Source organism: Gekko japonicus, unplaced genomic scaffold, assembly GCF_001447785.1.
Source record: "Gekko japonicus isolate JY-2015 unplaced genomic scaffold, Gekko_japonicus_V1.1 scaffold2372, whole genome shotgun sequence".
Classification (NCBI taxonomy): domain Eukaryota; kingdom Metazoa; phylum Chordata; class Lepidosauria; order Squamata; family Gekkonidae; genus Gekko; species Gekko japonicus.
The window spans coordinates 242,353-263,574 of record NW_015159784.1 but is presented as its reverse complement, the minus strand read 5'-3'; the positions used below and the strand labels follow the sequence as shown (position 1 = coordinate 263,574).

General features: G+C 40.4%; 2 protein-coding genes across 2 annotated transcripts in view; one reads left to right on the top strand and one right to left on the bottom strand.

Annotated features, from left to right (window-relative positions):
• GPATCH11 (G-patch domain containing 11) overlaps window positions 1-4,778 on the bottom strand; it is an 18,562-nt gene extending 13,784 nt beyond the window's left edge. The window contains 5 exon segments of the mRNA XM_015407111.1: window positions 947-1,113; window positions 1,216-1,257; window positions 2,786-3,008; window positions 3,517-3,591; window positions 4,644-4,778. Coding sequence (XP_015262597.1) covers window positions 947-1,113; window positions 1,216-1,257; window positions 2,786-3,008; window positions 3,517-3,570 — 486 coding nt within the window. The 5' untranslated portion in view covers window positions 3,571-3,591; window positions 4,644-4,778.
• A 3,346-nt stretch (window positions 4,779-8,124) lies between these two features.
• The window catches only part of HEATR5B (HEAT repeat containing 5B), a 67,858-nt gene continuing 54,760 nt past the window's right edge, over window positions 8,125-21,222 (top strand). Inside the window, exons 1-8 of the mRNA XM_015407101.1 lie at window positions 8,125-8,250; window positions 10,479-10,690; window positions 11,962-12,070; window positions 13,652-13,801; window positions 17,227-17,398; window positions 17,807-17,964; window positions 18,612-18,861; window positions 19,692-19,847. Coding sequence (XP_015262587.1) covers window positions 8,125-8,250; window positions 10,479-10,690; window positions 11,962-12,070; window positions 13,652-13,801; window positions 17,227-17,398; window positions 17,807-17,964; window positions 18,612-18,861; window positions 19,692-19,847 — 1,333 coding nt within the window. The remainder of the gene's footprint in view (window positions 8,251-10,478; window positions 10,691-11,961; window positions 12,071-13,651; window positions 13,802-17,226; window positions 17,399-17,806; window positions 17,965-18,611; window positions 18,862-19,691; window positions 19,848-21,222) is intronic.

The following is a 21,222-nucleotide window of genomic DNA, read 5'->3' as shown; positions in this document are numbered from 1 at the left end:
CAGTTGACCAAGCCAACCGAGGGCGGGGGGGGGGGGGGGATCTACTTTGATCAAAATTAGTGGAGAAATTGCATGTACAGATTTAACTACTACAGATAGTCCTACCTGAGAAGAACATTTACTGAAGAAAGAACAGTAGAGGTAACTTAGACCATGCTAGGTCTTTAAGAATTTGATGATACGATGACTAGAGAGTAAAACCAATGAGCACAACACCAATGCAAACACAATGAACTCCTCCCACCACACAGTCCAACTTGACTCTGCACATGGACATAAGCCCCACGGTTGTCTACCAAAACACTTATTTTTCCTGCCAGGTGGCCATATGCACATACATCAGTGCTATATTGGTTGCGATGGAACAAATCTGACCCTTCACATTAAGTCGAGACCATCCCACACATCACCTTGTGGTCTCCAGGCCCCTGCTTCCTTGGCCAGTTACAGTACAAACAGGAATGTTCTGCACACTGTGTGCTTGGAGATACATGTAGAACACTGACTGTGGAACCATGAATCTCAGGAAGGCTTCCATTGTGCCCAAGAACAGTGAATGCAACCAGCTCTATGCTGTATGCATAAATAGGTGGCCTCCCACTAGGATAACTTTTCTGATACCTATCTATAGAGGTCTCTTCCATACAGACAGATAACTACTTTCTGTGAATGGAGGGGGAAGATTAATGTTTTCTTAAAATGTAGTTTCATCTTTACTCATATTTTCTTAGCAAAACCAACAAATAAGTGTTTTTTTCTTGCCGCCATGCTTATTCCTGATCCTAAACATCAGAAACAATTCCATGTAGGATTGCAGTCTTGAACCCTCAGAACAGATGCATGTGATAGTCAGCACTTTTTTTTTGTTTGGTTACAGAGCATTACTCTCTAGTTTAGTTACGCTGTCTCCCTATGCATCCATGAAGCACCCTGTGCATTAAGAAACTGTTTCTTTAAAAGAATCATGAGAATGGCGTTTTCTTGCACATTACTTGAAAAGGTCAGCTGTCTGCTTTTCTGTTTGTTTTTGCATATGAAGTTTTCTTCTGTAGTTTTCCATCTGCTCCTCAGCTTTTCGTTTTTTCAATTCTTCATGGCCAAGCCCACTTCTACCTGTTGGAAGTTCAAAGCAATCAGGTTAACATGTTGGGAAGCATCACATTCAGAATTGGAAAAAATAAATAAAACTAAAAGAGGTAGATTTCTCACACACACCTTTGTTCATGTTCAAAGGAATAGGCTCAATAATCCCTTCTCCTGAAGAAAATCAGAGCAGTCCATTAAAAAAGAGTAGCCACAGTAGATGACAAACATCAGACAGACTTGTATTCCTACTTCTTCCAACAAACTCTGAATTGTTTACTTGGGATTACTTCATTTTATTTCTAGAATAAGCCTGTGAGGCAGAATAGATCAAGAACTAATGATATATCAAGGCTATCTAGTGAGCCCCATGGCTCTGCTTAGTCTAAACCCAACATTTGAAGCACTGTTCCAAATGATCTCCATTATGAAATGGTCTTTCATTAACTTGCTTAGTTCCAAACTTTTTCTACAACTGATGTAACATTTAATAAATACACAATGGTTCACATGATTTGCTTTTCTACTCAGCTACTTTTTCCAGAATTATGTTTTTATGATTCTGCAGTGTGCTATGTAATGTTTTGTAGGCTCTCCCTTGCCACAAGAGGCCACGTATTTGGTATAGCGTTCTACTCCTGCAGTATACCAGTTCTACTAGAAAACATTTATCTAGCTTTGATAGTATACAAAATCATGGTTTCCTTTCCCCCTCAGGCAGAAGTAAAGATTTCTAAGGGTCAAAGACTAATACATAAAGTCTGGAAATGGGGGTAAACCGAGAGACAGCAAAGTTTGCAGATGACACTAAATTGTTCAGGGTGGTGAAAATTCAGGGGGATTATGAGGCACTCCAAAATGGCCTCTTCAAACTGGGGACAGGCAACAGAATGGCTGGAGAAATTCTACGAAAGTATGTGCAGGTTGATGCATGTTGGGGCAAGATGTATACTGCTGGGGTCTGAGCTGGTGAACAGGCCAAGCAAAAGAGTTTTGGTGTTGCAGTGGAGAGAGCTCATTGAAAATATCACCTCAGTATGCAGCAGCAATAAAAAGAAAAGAAAAGAGAAAAAGAATAGAACTGATAGTATACTGATGCCCTTACACAAGACTCTAGTGTAGCCACATTTAGAATATTATCTATAATACTGGTTGCCGCCTTTCAAAAAGTACACTGAAATGCTGGAAAAAATGCAAAAAACATCAACCAACATAACGATAGGGTTGGAGTGCCCACTTTATGATGTGAAGGAAAAAACAACAATTGAGGGATCTGAAGTGTGCATGCACACGAAAGCTCATGCCTTGAATAAACTTTTGTTGGTCTTAAAGGTGCCACTGGACTCAAAATCTGAGGGAGGATATGATAGCAGTCTATAAAATGATGCATATCAGATGCTGGGGAGCAATCAGCACATTAGGGATGCTTCTGAGCTGACTATTGGCATCTGACTAGTCACCGTTGGAAACAGGGTGGTGGATTAGATGGACCAGAGATCTGATCCAACGTGACTACTCTTATGGTGTGTTTTATGTATATGCTCAAGCCTCCACTTTAACTAGGGCTTGACTGGGTTGGATTTTCATTATTCTGATGACTGTACCAGTGTTAGGAAGCTAGTTTTGTGCAGACATGACATTAGAATTAAACAAAATTCCTGCAAAAAATCAGTCACATTTTGAAAGTAGATGGCAAACTCACCACTCTTGCCTAGAGGTTGACCGCTTTTGTACCCCATCTTTTGAAGCATAGCAAAGCCTTTATTCTCATTTCCCAAAGCAATGTTTAAAGCAGTATCCCGTTGCTCTTGTTCCTGTTCTTTTATACTCTTTTGCCTGCTTTTTTGGTTGGCTTCTTTTTGTTTTTCTTCTTTTTTAAAAGTATCTTTTACACGCCTCAGCATGGGCATTCCGGGCCTGATGTCCTGACAAAACAAGAACAACAGTTAAATGACTATACAACAATTATCTCTATATACAAGGCGTGGAAAAACACAGCAGCAAGAACTACTTCAGTGAACCAAGGAAAAATCTAAGAGAGCAATCCAAAGTAAATATATACAAAAATCTGATTTCTTGATTGGAGCTAATTTTCTGGAAAGTGTTTTTAGGATTGCACGGTCAAACACTGATTTATAGTGCCATCCTAAGTAGAACTGCACCCTTCTAAATTCACTGAAGTCAATGGGCTTAAAAGGGTATAGCTCTTCCTAGGGTGATACTGTTAAAGTAGTTCTACAAAATGACATATAGTGCAAGTATAGTCTTCAGTCACAATACCACTAATCTCAACTATAATTCTGACCAGCCCTTCACTGAGTATCTGAATGACTACAATGTAGCTACAGAAGTCCTAAAAAATAGTTTCAACTGTCAACAGTGTACCTAACAGGTGCTGAAAATTATGACATCAAGTTTAGAAAAATAATCCACTTACTGAACATTAACAAAGGACTCAGACATGTAATCCTCTTCTGTGTCCTCCATACTTAGTAATGCTCCTCTTCCCTAAGAATGATATATTGCTATTTTAGAATGCATTGCAAATGATATTTTCTTTTGATTTTTAAAACACACATACACTTTAACAGTTCCAAGGTTTATATAAATGTAGATACATGCTTTCATCTGTCATTAGTGTACCTAATAGATGCAGACAAATAGAATTTCCAATAAATATTGTATTTTATGTGCTTTGTTTAAGTATTGGAATATGATTTTCAGTCCCTGGTAGTCCCATCTGCCCCCTCCTTATCAGCATGCCCATGACCAGCGTTGCCTCTGAACCTCCACCACACAACTGGAGATTTCGTCAGAGGGCATGGCTGGCAAGAAACGGAGATTGGAGTCCCGGCACTGTGCTGCTTACTTTTAGGCATGTCTATTCGGAAATAAGCCCCACTGAGTTCAACGGGACACGCTGCCAAGTTAACGTGCCTACAGCTACAGCCGCAGTTTTCCATTTCAGAAATCAAAACACTGCTCTTCGCCTTTCCATTTCTCACTCAGACGACAATCCTAAAGGTTTCCCTTGCTCGAAAGCTAGCCGAATCCGACTCTAGAGGGCAGTGCTCATCTCCGTTTTCAAGCTGAAGAGCAAGCGCTGTCCGAAGATGTTTCCGTGGTCATGTGGTCGGCATGACTAGACACCGAGGCGCACGGAACTCTGCTACCTTCCCACAGAAGCGGTACCTGTTTGTCTACTTGCAATTTCTTGCTTTCGAACTGCGAGGTTGGCAGGAGCTGGGGCCAGAGACGGGAGCTCACTCCGTCACGCAGAAGGAAAAGCGATAGGAACCAGCGGAGCTTCCAAGAAAATTGCTCCCACCTAACGACACTCTCTATATCCCCATCTCACCACCCATAACCTGAACAGTTAACCTGCTCAACGTTCTCCTCTTTGCATAAGGGCGGCCGAACGAAGGGACCAGTCCAGAAACGGCGCACGCGCACTCTCTCCCACTCGCTTCCTGGGTCTCGTCTGCGCTTGCGCCTGAACCGGTGCTTCCTCAGGTGTCTATGGAGAAGCCCGGTTAGGTGCAATGGCGTCGGGAATTTACCTCTGCCAAGCGCTGTAGTCGTGTGAACAGTCGGAACAGGCCGGTCGTTGGGGCGTGAAGAAGATATCTCAGGTAACAATAGATGAGCTGTCTGAAGAAGACCTTGCGTGGCCTTCGGGGAAGGGGTGGGAGCAACCGTAGGGGCTCCTACGGATGGGAAGCGGGGTCAGCTGAGAGCGTTGTGCCGGTTTTGCGCTGGGTGGGATGTCTTGGCCTGTGAGGGTTCATTACTGGGAAGCTTTGGGGGGCGGCTTTTGTTGTCCCGTCAGACGTCACTGCGGAGGTCTCGAAGGAAGAGCTGACGGAAGTGCCAGGCTGCGTTGTGCAGAGCCAGACCCCCTCGCCCAGCGCTGGTAGCCGCTCTCCTCGGTCTGAGGGAGAGAAAGCTCTTTCTTTCCTAAATGTCTGCTGTTTGGCAGTCTTTATGTAGAGACTGAGATCGCCTGCATATGAACTACGTGATGTACCCCTGAAATAGGCCTTCGTCTTTTAAGACTGATGGCACTTTAGAGCAGAGGTGTCGAACTCATTTATTACGAGGGCTGGATCTGACATACATTTCACTTTGTTGGGCTGGGACATGTGTGCTATAAAATATAACAGGAGGTACTGGAGATATAAACTTTATATAGGTTATTTCAGATTCCAAATGACAATTGCCGGTGAATGACAATAGCAGGATTGATTGGATTAGGTGTGCAATGCAGAGGGTAGTAGATGTGGAGATACCAGCATTGGTAATGAGACAGGAAACCTAGGTCTCAATTCAGTCCAGGAGGATGCAAAGAATAAATGGACATAAATCTGGCATTAGAAATCAAACCATTAAAAAAACATTGGGAGAGCATTTAACCTTCCAGGACATTCAGTTGCTGACCTAAGAGTAGCCGTTCTCTTACAAGGGAATTTCAAAGGGAGATTAGAAAGAGAGGCTGCTGAATTGCCACTGATAATAAAGCTCAAGACAATGCATCTCCCTGGACTGAATTGAGACCTAGGTTTTCTGTCTCATTGCCAAAGCTTGCTATTGTCATTTGGCATCTGAAATCACTCGACTCTCCAAGTTATAAGGACGAATGGACTCAAATTGCATCTGAAGAACAGAGCAGTAACTCAAAACCTCACGCCCTGTCACAAATTTGGTTAGGTACTACTGGACTCTTGCTCCTTTCCACTAATAAAGATTGCAAGCTGTGCTGTTAGGTCCCCTCCCCCATCTGTTTAAACTGGAGAGGGGGATCTCTCCAAGTGAAATAATGTGTTGATTTCAGACTGGGCAAAATCTACTCAGTGTAGTGATAATAATGAAGCAGTTCAAAAAGCAAAGAGGGAGTAAAGAAAGGCAGCCAGCAAGGTGGAAGGGGAGAAAGGGAGACCTGTTGAACTGGAACATATGGAATCATAGATGTATTTTTAAATACTTAGACATCTATTTTCAGTCATTAAACAACGGAATCCAATCCAAGAGTTCTAATTCCTAATCAGAGTCTTTTTGAAAGAAAATAAAAACAGAAATTTACTACTTAAAACAACTTTTCAGAATAAGCCAAAATAATTTCCTTTTAATTCTCCTTTCCCCTTATTTCAACACGTCCCTTCCTTTTAACACAAATACTTGTGTGTGTGAGAGAGAGTGAGTCTTGAGGAAGCAGGAGAGGAAGCTGGGTAAAAGTGAGCTGCAATGTGATGGTGGAAGCAGCCTCGGGGAAGGAAGCAGCAGTGAGCCAGTTGCTCATGGGCCGGATTTGAGCCCTGCAGGAGCTAGTTCCAGTGCATGAGCTGCATGTGTGACAACCCTGCTTTAGAGAGTTCAGATATGCCCATCATCAGAATTTGTTTCCACAGCTCTCTATAAGGAAATTGGGGCCAGTGTATAGCTGCCCTGACCTGGCTGGCCCAGGCTCACCTGATCTTGTCAATGGGGGACCATCACCAAGGAAGTCCAGGGTTGTTACACAGAGGCAGGCAATGGTGAACCATCTCTGTTCTTCTGTTGCCTTGACACCTTATGAGTCCCACCTTATTATTATTATTAATTAATTTTTTATCCCGCCCTCCCGGCCAAGGCCAGCTCAGGGCAGCTTACAGACAGATAAAATTCCCATAATACAATCATAATAAAATCACATACAGTAATAAATACAGCATTAAAATTCAAACAGGATAAAGTGCTAGCAACATCCCTCATATTCCAATTGACTCTTCGGCCTTCTGCGGCTATCTCAGGTCATTGGCACGGGCTGTGTTTGAGGGACCTACGAGGCAGGGCTCTGCCAAAGTAGATATTAATTGGTGGTGGTGGAGGTGTTCGTGGTGGCGGCTCCAAAAGCCTGGCGGAAGAGCTCCGTTTTACAGGCCCTGCGGAACTTATGGGAATCATCATAAGCTAGCTGTGATGCAATGGCACTTTACACCACTAGGTAGCTGCAGCCCATGCCAGTTTGCTTTGCTTTTCTAATGATGTGAGTGTACTCTGCACATACTCAGAGGAGCACACACCTGTATTATTGCTGAATAAAAGCATGCATTCCTGATTTCCAAGACTTGAGTCTTGGGTACATATTCTCCTGTTATGCCCATGGCCTGTGTACAGCATGCATTACGGTAGTTCTCTACATGAGCCAGTTTTGTGTATATTGTATATATGCATATTTTTGAAGTTGTAGCCATTTGGCAACTAGAATACCCATTTTCTTGTTCTCGTGTCAGACGGCACTGTTCTCTTAATATGTACTTTATGAAAATCATAATGAATGTTAGTAGACAATAAAAATATATTTATTTATTTACATTGTTTGTAGTCCACCGTTACCACTTGGACTCAAGGTGGATTACACAGAATGAGTTAATACAGTCAACATGACGGGGTATTCAATAAACAGTACAAAAGGTTCAGGTTGTACAACCAACCAGAAGTCTAAAAAACTGAACTGAAGCAAAGTATAAGTATTAATGTGCCACATTGATGCAAAAATTACATAGTAAGACCAGGAAGCCATATACAGTAGTATTGACTATCATTCCTAATAATTTATCCAAATAACTTTGTGAATAAGTGTTACCTTATAGCTTGCATAAAAAAGCCCTCTTGAATAATTCAGTTTTGCATAGTTTGTGGAAAGCCAGGAGCGTGGGAGCCTTTCTGACCTCCTCAGCCTATTCCATATGATGGAGACTACAACAGACAAGGCATATGGACAGGCAGTTGTTGGGCTGATTTTGCCAGTTTACAGGTTGGCACCTGCCGGAGACCCTGCTCCAATGAGCAAAGCTGTTGTGGCATAGTGTTTAGTCTGAAGTGTTCATCAAATTGGGATGCAGTAATTAAATATTGTTAACTGATCATGATTTCTGTGTTAGTTGTCACTGCAGTAAATAGTAAAATGTGCTGTTCTATAGTGTGTGTGTGTGTGTGTGTATATATTCTTTTTACATTCCAGGAAATAAGTGCATCTACAGCAGAATCAGAACTTAGCCAGCCATGGAGCTTGCACACAGTTTACTATTAAATGAAGAGGCTTTGGCTCAAATTACAGAAGCAAAGAGACCAGTTTTCATCTTTGAATGGCTGCGGTTCCTTGACAAAGTACTTGTAGCTGCTAACAAGGTAAATTGACTTTTTATGCCTGTTATTTTTATAATTTCTCTTGTATATCCATTCTGGTGGTCAGATCTAGAAATTCTGAGTGTTCCAAACCTTTAAAAAAATGCCTGACTTATATACAAATTTTAAGCAGTGCTACAGCTCCATGTCATTAAATCTACCGTATTGTAATTGGTATGAAATTGGGTTATGTCTCACTTGTTCAAGTTTTTTCAGTTTCTTTTTTTCCAGGCGTAATAGTAATGTGAGAAGAGTCTTTTTGTGAGTCTGTATGACTGGCTAAATTAATAGGAAACTGGCTAGTTAGTAGGAAACAGAGAGTGAGTATAAATGGGCAATTTTCTCAGTAGAGGGTGGTAAGCAGTGGCAAATGGGGTTCAGTGTGGCCAAGTGCAAAGTGATTCACATTGGAGCCAAAAATCCTAACTATAAATACATGTTGATGGGGTGTGAACTGGCAGAGATTGACCAAGAGAGAGATCTTGGAGTAGATAACTCACTGAAAATATTGAGACAGTGTGTAACTGCAATAAAAAAGGCCAATGCTATGCGGGGATTATTAGGAAGGGAATTGAAAACAAATCAGCCAGTATCATAATGCTCCTGTATAAATTGACTAGGAGCAAGGTCCGTTGTGGGACGAAGACAACGAGCACTAGAAGGATGCGGGATCACTGCGCACGCGTGGCGTGGACGTGCCACCGAGTCCTTGGGGCGGCGGCATGGGACGCAGTGGTGTCCTGGCATGGGCAAACGTCCTCTGGCTGACTCCCCCACTGGACGGCCTGGAAGCCTGGTGGCATCTGCTGGCTCGCAGGCCAGCCACGTGCAATGGTCCTGGCCCAGCGGGGGGGTGGAGTAGCAGGAGGACTGTGGGTGGCGTGAGGGCCCTCCGCACGGCGTGGCGGGTTGGCTGAAGGCCGCCTGCAAGGGAAATGAGAACCAGGTGAGACTGCCATTTTGAGGGGCGGGGAAAGGGGTCAGTATAGCGTCCATGGGCGGCTGAGCACTGGCAGCGTCGGGGCCGCCTGAAATGGTGCGTGGGCCGGTGGGGCAATGGGCCCCGTGCGGGCGTAGGCCAGGCGGCGAGGTGGTGGGGCCCGGAGGTGTCCAGCCACTGGAGCGTCCATCCCGGGCGGCAGCTCCCCAGAGACTGAGGGCGAGATGCCACCCGGAGGGTTTGTGGGTGGGTGGGAGGTGACGGAGGGAAGCAATGTGGCAAGGAGATTGGCCCCCCTCAGGGACAGACCAGGGACCCAAAGGCTGGGAAGGCGTGTGGAACGTCTTACACGAAAACTCTTTTTTATATAAGGAGAGATGGTGCAACCTCATTTGGAGTACTGTGTACAATTCTGGTCACCACACCTCAGAAAGGATATTATAGCATTGGAAAAAGTGCAGAATAGGGCAACTAGAATGATAAAAGGGTTGGAACACTTTCCCTGTGAAGAAAGGTTAAAGCGCTTGGGGGCTCCTTAGCTTGGAGAAACAACGACTGAGGGGTGACATGATTGAGGTTTACAAGATTAGGCATTGGATAGAGCAGGTAAGAGAAAGAAGTGCTTTTCTCCCTTTCTCAAAATACAAGAACTCGTGGGCACTCCATGAAATTGCTGACCAGTTGGATTAGAACAGATAAAAGGAAGTACTTCTTCACCCAGAGTGATTAACACATGAAATTCACTGCCACAGGAGGTGGCGGCAGCAGCTACAAGCATGGACAGTTTCAAAGGGAATTAGATAAACATATGGAGCAGAGGTCCATCAGTGGCTATTAGCCTCAAGGTATAGGTAGGAACTCTCAGTCTGGGGCAAGTGATGCTCTGTATTCTTGGTGCTCTGAATGGGGCAACAGTGGGAGGGCTTCTAGTGTCCTGGCCCTCCTGGATGGCACCTGGTATTTTTGGCCACTGTGTGACAGAGTGTTGGACTGGATGGGCCATTGGCCTGATCCAACATTGGCTTCTCTTATGGTCTTAAGTTCTTATGAGTACTTCTTTTAATGTCAGAAGACAATTGGGAAAGAATACTGGTGAATAAGGATACTATTGGTTTCCTGTAATAAGCTATCAGATATGAGGTTATCTTAATGAAAAACAAGATAATTCATTACAGGACACTCAGAATTTTTTGCCCTAGAAATAACATTACATGTATATCAGTTAACTGAAATAATTAAGATTTGAGATGAGATGGCCAATATAAATAAACTTGCATATTTTTGTTGACAGACGGATGTAAAAGAAAAGCAAAAAAAGCTTGTTGAACAGTTAACTGGTCTTATCAGCAGTTCTCCTGGGCCACCCACTCGGAAATTACTTGCTAAAAATCTAGCTGCTCTCTATAGCATTGGAGACACTTTTACTGTATTTCAGACGCTTGATAAGTGTAATGATATTATCAAAAGCAAAGATGATACCTCTACCTACTTACCAACCAAACTGTAAGTAATATGTTGCAAACAGAAGAACATTTTTATTAATAGACAAAAGTGGTCTTGGTCAAAGTATTAACTTCTGAGAACACATATACCTCAGGAGGTAGCTTGCTGCTTTTGATGGTTCTTCCTTGGAGTGTGATATAATTTAGAATTTTCTGGGTAATGTATGCAGTGATAAATGATAGGATGACATGATTGTGGGTCTCCTTTTTTGCTGCCTGGCAGAATTCAAGGGAGGCTGCAGAAAAGTGCCTCCGCAGCATGCTTTGGATCCCAGCTGGCAACAACAGTATCCTCAGTAGCAGCCTCTTACAGTTAGTAACAGTGCCATCTTAAGCAGAATTACTCTCTTCTGAGTCTACTGAAGTAATTCTGCTTAGGATGGCACAGTAAATTTTCTTCTTTTAGTATTAGATTGCATAGTTTTTATGTTAGTGTTCTTCTGATGTGCTTTTATTTTGTTGGGGACAGTGTTTTGAAATCACAGAAGGCTGCAATTCATTCATTATTTCATAATTGCTTGCAAAATACTCTCTGGATATGTCAAATTGCAGTTGGTGTTCATGGTATACTTCAAAATACATTTTAAAATGTGAGCCTATTAAGGGGCAGGAATTAATATTTGTTGTTGTTCTTCAGTCGCACAGTCGAGTCTGACTCCTCGCGACCCCATGGACCACATCACGCCAGGCCCTCCTGTCTTCCGTTGTACTCTGGAGTTTGCTTAATCTCATGTTCGTTGCATCAGGAATTAATATAAGTACCTGGAAATCATGAGAGTTGAAAAATGCACTAGAGCTTGGTGTGTGTGATGATTCCTCACTGATAATCGCTGCCTCACTGATAAATTGCTAGCCCAGGCAAACCCTATCTCATCAGATCTTGGAAGCTAAGCAGGGTCGACTTTGGGAAGTACTTTGATGGGAGACCTCCTTGAAATACCAGAGACGGGAGGTGGGGGCAGGCTTATTCAGCCACCTCTCTGAATATCCTCCAGGCCCCCAGTAGGGGTCAGTCTACAGAGGTCACCATGACTTCCAGGTTTGCACACATAGTCAGTCACCAGAGGTCGCCATGACTTCCAGGTGCACACAAAGTCACACGCGCACACACATATTAAAAAATACCAAAAAATTGTCTGTATCCAAAATGAAAGCTAGGAATCCAGAGATTCTCATGAAACTCAGTGTGCTATATAAAGTATTCAACAAGAGGTAGCCAGTGTTTAGCTTTTGGTCTGAAGTTCACATTTACTTGGTGAACCTTTTTTGCAGCACTGCTGTGGCATGTGTTGGAGCATTTTATGAAAAAATGGGGAGAATGCTTGGCAGTTCTTTTCCAGAAACAGTTAACAACCTCTTAAAGTCTCTGAAAAGTGCTGAGGTGAGTATATGGAATGTTCTAAAAGCTCTGCATGTGTTTTCATTGTCCTTCCATGTTTAGCTGGTAGAAGTTGTGACAAAGCCCTGTCATGCTGCTGCCATTGGCTTTGAAATGTTCTGGTCGATCCAAACAAATGTTCCCGTGTCAATTGGCAGTTTCCCTGTTGTTCCCTGTGTAACTAATTATCATATTGCCACTTTGAGTTTCCTTATAATGTGGCTGTCCCCAGGTAACTTCTAGGAAAGCATACTGGGTTGTCACCTAGATGTGTAAACTGATATTGTGTTCTTTGAATGGCTGCCTTATTTTTCCACAATGGTTGAGCAGCTTCAGAAAAATGCTGTTGGCTTTACAGAAATTTGCTGCGTACACTGTCTGCATGGAACTGTATAAGCAATGACTCTGTGTGCATTTTCTGGTAGCTCTGCATGTTTCCAAAGTGATTGGTTGTGTCCCTCATGCATCCTAAAGTCTCCTAGTTGGTTTTCTAAAGCTTATTAAATGTTTCTGTATTGAAATGGAATTACTTTCATAGTTGAAAGGTGTTATATTTTAAACCAATCAACAGGAAGCAAATGAGTAACAATCTTCTTATGTTATTAGTAAGCATTCATAAATATTAATAAGCACACAAAATATTAATATAAAGAAAGCATTACTGTACAGTATACCATTGCCATTTGTGGGTGATCCATTCTCAGGGTTACAGTGAATTATGAAATCCATGTAAACTGGGAGGCGGGGATCTGCTGCCTCCCAGTAGCAAAGAGGCCAAAGTTCCCACAAAATTTACCCATTTAATGATTACAAAGAGCATGCAATTGTGATAAAAACAAGCTGGAGATGGTGTTATATGATCAAAATACAGACCCTGAATAAGTGAAATTGTGAGTCAGATCCACAAATGGTGAAGGTTTGTATAGGCTGGAACAGTAGTTCACACATAATTTAACTAATTAATCGCCACTGTACATAGCTTACAAGTTAGACAAAACTTCTATGGTGCTGTAGTCAGGTTATTATTGTTGATGTTTAAAAATGCTGTCTGAAGTGGCAAACATTAGAGTAATCTCCCTTGCCTCTCCTCAAGGACTACCAGCAAAGCCTATGGACAGATTCTCCCTATCCTGTAGCTGTAATGCTGGCAGAAGTTGGCACCATATCAGCCTCAGTGTTACCATGTGCAGCTGGAGCAGAATTGTCCTTTAGTGGTTTCATGCAGGGCTGAAGAATTGTAATAGAGGAAGGGGATGGTAGTTTCTGCTGTGATCCCATTCCTGTGGCTTTCTGCCACAGAACAAAATTTGGGCTCTTGTTCGCTCACATAAACTGGATGCTTATTCTTGATCCATCCTCCCTAAAGTGTGCCAATATCTGAGAACCATCAATGATGTGATGGTAAGAGAATAATATGCATTGTGAAGATGTAAAGCATGTCATTTCAATGTGTTATAAACACCAGTATTGTGAAGTAAGACGAAAATCAATATGTGACTGTGTTACGAAAATATGAGACAGCTTGTTTATAATCATTGCTTTGTTTTTTCCTCCTTTCAAAAAAAATCCCACTGCAATTTCCAGTCACAGGGCCGGAGTGAAATATTGATGAGTTTACAGAAAATCCTGAGTGGGCTGGGTGGTGCTGCAGCTTCCTGCCACCGTGATATTTATAAGAATGCCCGATCTCTCCTCACAGATAGATCTATGGCAGTGCGATGTGCAGTAGCAAAAGTAGGTGGATTTATTCACTGAAAATTATAGCAACAAAATACTTAGGTTGCTTTTATCTGAAGAACTTTTTGTACTGAACGGTTTGTGTAGCACTGTTGTTGACCCCATAGATGGGATCAGCACTCCTTGTCCCAGCAGTCATTGTTAGAAGTGACAATGCTTAAAAGATATGGGATTATATTCAGCTTAATTGTGTGGTGTTCAACAAGCATTTGGGCTGCCGCAGAGCAGTTTATGTTGTCACTGTATCACTCTCATACTAATTAATCTTTTGTAATGACATTGCAGCTGACAGTGAGGAAGAGAGGCTTGTCCAGTTTGCCAAAAATAAAGTACTACTGGGGGAGCAATGTGTCTCTTTCTCCTTTAAGCATTAAAAATGATCATTTATCAAATATTTGAAAGAATTCCATCGGGAGCCCGTCTGGGCCTGCAGTTTTTTTTCTTCTTTGAGTTTTTAATAGTTTCAATTATTTCGCACATTGTAATTGGTTCATTTAAAATTCTTTTCTGTTCTTCAGTAAATTTTCTTTTATTATATTTATTAAAAATTGATCTATTTCTTGTATATTTTGTTGTTTCTGTTCATATAGTTCTTTGTAAAATCTTTCTACAATCTTTTTAAGATTCTCCCATCGTATAGCACTCCATCCCTTGTTTTGATACCATTGAAGAGTGTTATTCAAAATATATCTGAAAAAGGGGAAATTCCAGGCTCCTGGAAAGAAGGTTTAATTACTTTAATACCCAAACAGGAAAGCAACATTACAGAGATAAAAAATTATAGGCCTATTTCTTTACTTAACGCCGATTATCCACGACAATGATAGCCAACAGATTGAAAAGAGTACTAAGGCAAATGATTAATCCGTATCAGGCGGGGTTTCTACCCCAAAGATAACGAAGAAATAATGTTAGGATTATTCTAAACACGTTGGAATATTACGAAATCCATACCGAAAACCAGATGGTTTTGTTGTTTTTAGACATGGAAAAAGCGTTCGATAATTTGAGTTGGGAATTTTTATTAAAATGATTATTTTTTAGTGATTGTGGGAACATATTCTATCGGATGATTAAAGCCATATATGATGATCAACAAGCGAAGGTCTTTTTCAATGGAGATTGCACCCAAACTTTCCAAATACAGAAGGGGACGAGACAGGGTTGTCCTCTTTCCCCATTGCTTTTTATTTTCGCATTAGAAATACTCAATGACATAATAAGAGAAGACGATTATATTAAAGGTTTAAATATTAAAGGAGAAAAATTTAAATTGCAGGCCTATGCAGACGATCTGGTGTTTATTTTAGAGGAGCCATTGAGCTCAATAGAACAGCTGCTTCAGGAGTTAAATATGTATGGTAGAGTAGCAGGTATAAAAGTAAATTTTCAAAAAACTAAGATAATAACAAAAATTGCACGAAATAAACTGACAAACAAATACAGGAGAGAGCTGGGATTGAAATATGTAAAAGTATTAAATATTAGGGATTGTCATGACTAAAGGTGTAGTTCACTTTATGAGGACAACTATAGGAAAACTTTGATCAAGATTAAGAAAGATTTAGAAAAGTGGAAAGGTTTGCATCTTTTGTTGTTGGGTCGTTTAGCAACAATAAAAATGAATGTTTTACCATGAGTTATCTTCATCTTTCAAACTATCCCCATAATTAAAAATAAAAAGTTCTTCCAGGAATTAGAGAAAATTGTTTCTAGGTTTGTTTGGCAGGACAAGAAACCCAGAATTAAACTTAAACTGATGCAAGAGAAAAAGGAGAAAGGGGGGGTTGGCTTTCCAGATTGGTATACATATTACAAAGCCATAGTGATGGTATGGATAAGAGAGTGGCTTATGTTAACTGACTTTTGAAACTTGAAGGTCATGACCTTGCCATGGGCTGGCATGCCTCTATATGGTATAATTTAGAACAGAAATATTTTAAACAACATGTATTACGAAGCGCCCTCTTAAAAATCTGGAATGAAGTTAAATGTTTCTATGTTAAAATTCCAAGATGGCTCTCGCCTATCGAACCAATTATGAAACCATCATTATGTAATTTGGAACAGAAGTATTGCTATGAGAACCTATTAGATAGTAATAATAAAGTAAGAAATATAGAAACTTTGCAAAGACAAGGTATTGAACTGACATGGTTTGAAAAATGGCAATTAATATCCAGATATAAGGAAGATGAAAAGAAAGGTTTTTATAAGAAATCTACAGATATTGATAAGATATGGCTGAACTTGGGAGAAAAACGTATTAAAAATGATATAGTTTTTTGATTGATGTTAAAATGCAGGATGAACCGGTAAAAACTGGCCAAAGACCTAGGATACGATTGGGAACGGGACAAATGGAACAAGATTTGGGAAACTAATATTAAAATTACCAAATCTACGATTTTTAAAGAAAATATCTATAATGTAGTAAACAGGTGGTATTTGTACCCTGCTAGGTTAGCCATATACTCAACAGCAACATCAAATTTATGTTGGAAATGTAAACAGAATGTGGGTACATACTTCCACATGTGGTGGACATGCAGTAAAGCTTCTGGCTGATGATACAAAAAATACTACAGGAAATTATTCTAACTTCCTTACCGCTGAAACCAGAACTGTTTCTCCTGAACATGATCACAGATATATTTGGAAAAATAGACAAAACAGTTCTGTTACATAGTGTGACTGCCGCCAAAATATTGTACGCGAGATATTGGGAATTAGACAAAATTCCAGACAGGGAAGAGTTTATATCTAAACTGCTAAATGTGGTTGAAATGAATAGATTGACAATATTATTAAAAGGGAAAAAAGAAAAATATTTTGAGAACACTTGGTCAAAACTGTATAAATTAATTAAAAATATTAACTGAAAGTTTAAACAATTATACTTTATTTCCCGTAATAATAAGCAATACTGTGGGAAGATTCTTACAAAATGAATATTTGTATAAGCAAAGTTAAGTTGTATATTAAAAAAAATTGGTGATTAAAAATGATCATTTATTACTTATGATAAAAAGGCCTAGTTTTGCTTTTTACTTTCAGCTATCTACAACTGGGAAAACTTTTGGGCGAGCTTGGAGTTCTGGGATATTGAAGGGGGGTAACTTGCTGAGAACTGTTGAAGTGTTTGTGAAAAGGAACTTGGGACTTCCATCTTATGATCCAGTAGTAGGCTCTAGTCCCAGATTTGCTAATAGCAGTTGTGTATCAACACGAGTTTAGTTACCTTCAGGAAGCTGAAAATAATTTGTGAGTTTATTAAGCAATTTCAGTTTATTACGTAATTATGTCAGCCAGGTTATCTGCAACTATAGGTTGAGCAGGCGATCATAACAATTGTGCTAAGCTGTGTTCAGAGGTGGGGAAGCATTTTAGAAGTGTTCAACCGTTCTTTGTTTTTTAAATAGTGCCTATTGGAATTACAAAATGAAGCCGTGTTTATGTGGACCACAGAACTAGAAAATGTAGCGACTCTTTGTTTTAAGGCTCTGGAAAACTCAAATTATGGTGTACGAGTTGCAGTATCCAAACTTTTGGGAACAGTTATGGCCACAGCATTAATACCAAAGCAAGCAGCAGGTATTGAAAATTACATTGTCTATAAAAAATTATTGCCCTGTCTTTGATGATTTCACCGCATCATATGGTCACATAAGCTGACTGTCTTTCTATACTTCTAAATATATATAAACTATAGTTAGGGAATTCTTCATGTTTCCCTCTAAATTCTTACCAGTAGCTGAAATTCTGCCTAGGTAGATAAATGATTCAACCAATGGAATTGGCTTCTGCAACATGAGTCAGAATTTGCCTTATGAATTAAATATCTTAATATGTCAATAACGTCATCTCAAGATTTTACATTTATTTTCTCCTTGGAAGCAATTGTAATAAGACTTGCTATACGACTTCTCAAAATCATAATGCAAGCCCAAACAATACTTCTTCAGTCTATACTAAATTACCAATTTGTTGTTGTTGTTGAAGTAATGCGCCAGAATGTGAAACGGGCTACGCTGGAAGAAGTCTTGGAGCTTATGGCCACGGGCTTCTTGCGAGGAGGATCTGGATTCTTAAAAAGTGGTGGTGAGATGTTAAAAGTAGGAGGATCTGTCAATCGAGAAGTGAGAGTGGGAGTTACTCAGGTGTGCTTAAGTTTTAAAAGCTTTGTTTTAATCTTAAAATCATTTTCAGTAAACTTGCCCATCTAATCACACCCCTTCCAATACCAGTCTGAATTTTTTTTCATGTATGGGTGTGATATACCAGTTACCCATAATTTGGACATGTAACTTTTTGTTTTAAACTGTATACAGTGCAACTGTTGCCTCAGTCTGGCAAATATCTGACAACTACAATGTGCTGATGATACCTACCAGCAAAAGTGACCCACTGATTTCAGATAAATCAGTGCAGTTCTCCTATTTGACAACATGCTAATTGGTTTTCTCCAAGGAAATTAATGGAAGACGGCATAATAGAGGCATAGGTGCATACCAAGTGGGCTTGGATTTCTAAAATAGGATAAACACCTGTAAATAACCACAAAAAACACTAAGACATTTCATTTTGTCCCAAATGTCATGCAGGTTTGCACAGATTTCTTTTAAATCTGTTTGCATAATGACATGTTAAAAATGTGAATCCATATCTGAAAGAAAGCTGTTGTTTGCTGTGAAACTTTTTGATCATTAAGCTTCCTTTTACTTGTCTTCTGTTCTTTCAGTCTTGTTAAGAAATGTGAACAAATTCTCCATTTTGGGTTAATAATGTATGTGTTTTATGTTTGCAGGCCTATGTTGTCTTTGTCACTACACTGGGAGGTCAGTGGTTGGAGCGCAATTTTGCTACGTTCTTGTCTCATGTACTGGATCTGGTTTCTCATCCCCGAGCAACTCAGACTCATGTAGAAGCTGTGTATTCTCGAAGATGTGTCTCTTTTATCCTCAGATCAACTGTAGGCAGTTTATTGGGTGAAAAGGCACAGATTGCTGCCGCCAAAGACATTTGCCAGGCTATTGGTAAACAGATGAAGGCAGTAGGTAAGAGAAAGCGCTTGTTAAAATCATTAATTGCAATTTGCATATTTTCTAGTATGAGGATTTTGCTAGTACTCAGTGGTCTTTGTAGTTGTAATATAAAAGGCTTTGTTTTTAAATAGCACAGTACATTTTTATATATGATCTCTTAACATTATTGCAATATGACCCACATTCTTTTTTCTAGCTATGAGTCTATGGGGGGGGGGTTAATAAAAAGCAGTGTTTTGGGAATCTAAATGTAAAATATTTATGGTAGGAAAAGCAGTCTTGTAGCTTTATTTCTTACTTCAGAGATATAGCCATATTAATCTTTTGCATCAAAAACAATAAATATCCTTGGGCATTTTGAAGACTAATACATTAGTTATGACATACACTTTATTTACTATTTCTGCTGTACAGATGTGTAGACTGAGGCGGCCGTAGAGTGACTTGATAGCCTGGTTATAGTGGTGAGACTTGTATCAGATGTGGACTGGTTCAAATCTCTACTTGGACATGGAGCTCACATGATGACCCTGAGCCAGTAATTTCTCCCCACCTTATCTAAATGAGGGAGGGGAGAACCATGTACATTGCTTCCACAAGGATGTAGGATAAAGGCAGACGGTTAGCTTGTCTAATTAGTTAGTTTGCTTAAGCCCACCTTTTTAACTCATAACTAAAGTGGGGTTTGATTATTCTTCATTGGTTGTAGCGAAGTTTTTTTATCCATTATACTTCAGTACACTCTCTGATTTCTTCTTTTTTACATTTCTTAATTTATCTCAATGTACCAGAGCACTGTACAGTATTTCTGTTAATTCTCTGTTCACCCCATCCCTTGATAGAGGCAGTAGTGAATGATGCTAATATTGAAAATAAACCGGGAGCAGCTGATGTTGCTGCAAGCCAGCACGTGATGGTTTGTGCCCTTCAGGAGCTCGGGAGCCTAGTGCAGAGCCTGAATGCCACTGCGTCTCCTCTTATTCAAGAACCGTCCACAGGTAAGGGGGGGTTAAGTTCAAGGTCAGTTATCTGCTCACTCTTGTTATCCGATACCGAGTTCCTTCCGGTGTAAAATACCAGGTGCAGTCCAGGAAAAGACATTAGGCTATTTCAGCAAGTCTGACTTTCTTTAGTTCATACCCACAATGATTTAAATGCAGTCTAAAAAGAAACAGGTTTGTGTGGACTCTGTACGTGGGTAGCCTGTGTTGGTCTGAAGCAACAGAACAAAATTTTAAGTCCAGTGGCACCTTTAAGACCAACAAACTTTAATTCCAGGTATAAGCACACAAAAGCTTATACCCAGAATTAAACTTTGTTGGTCTTAAAGGTGCCACTGGACTTAAAACTTGGTGAAAGAACAAAGTAATTATCAATATAACAGTATCTGTGAACTTCAGTTTGCAGTCTGTGGAGAGAAAGCAAAACTGAATTCGTTTTAAATCCTGTCCTATTGAGCAGATTGGGTTTGTATACATTTGACCACATAGTTAGAAACGAGTTTGGTCTCCCGTGGAGTTTTTGTGTTAAATTGTCCATTTCTATTACCTCAATTGCCTTATTTATAAAGTCTAGCCTATCCGGGATTTCACTTCTTTTCCAATAACTGGCTAGTACAGTTCTGGCTGCCGTCAGTAAATTTATCATAACATGTTTATCTTTCTTTTTCCAATTGTCAGGTAATATGTTTAGTAAAAATATTTCGGGGTCCAGTGGTATTTGCAATTTTGTTGCCTGGGTGATCACTTGAGGTACCTCTTTCCAGTATTTCTTTACCATGTCACACGTCCACCAAACATGGTAGAGCGTACCAGTTTGAGTTTTACACTTCCAGCACATATTGTTACACCCAGGATAAAACCTAGCCAGCCTAGCAGGTGCTAAATATCTGGGGGTATCTGGGGCTCTGGGGGGGCCTGTTTTTTGAGGCAGAGGCACTCAAAAAAACCCGTTTTAAAAAGACTGGACCAGGGGGTCCAGTTCTATGGACCCCCAAAGGAGCCCCCATCCTCCATTATTTCCAATGGAGAAAAGAAGGCATGTAAAAGGGTGTGGTCCTTTTAAATGCCTGAGTTCAACTGCCAAGTTGTGCTACCATGACTCACCTTCTCCAAGCTGTGCCTGAATAAAAGCCAAATAATTTCCGCTTTTACTGGGACTCCCTATTTGGTAGCTGAATCAGATTAGAAAATCTGATTCAGCTTAATAAATACCCAAAGAATACTGGTAAGGTATTCTTTGGCTATTTTCGGCTCGGTATATAACGAATGCCCACCCTTAGTATTTTCCCCCACTGCCTAACCGGAAATCACTGTTCAGTTTTTAAAAAGTGGTGGTTGCAACAAACGCTTCAGAAAATGTCAAAGTTGCATT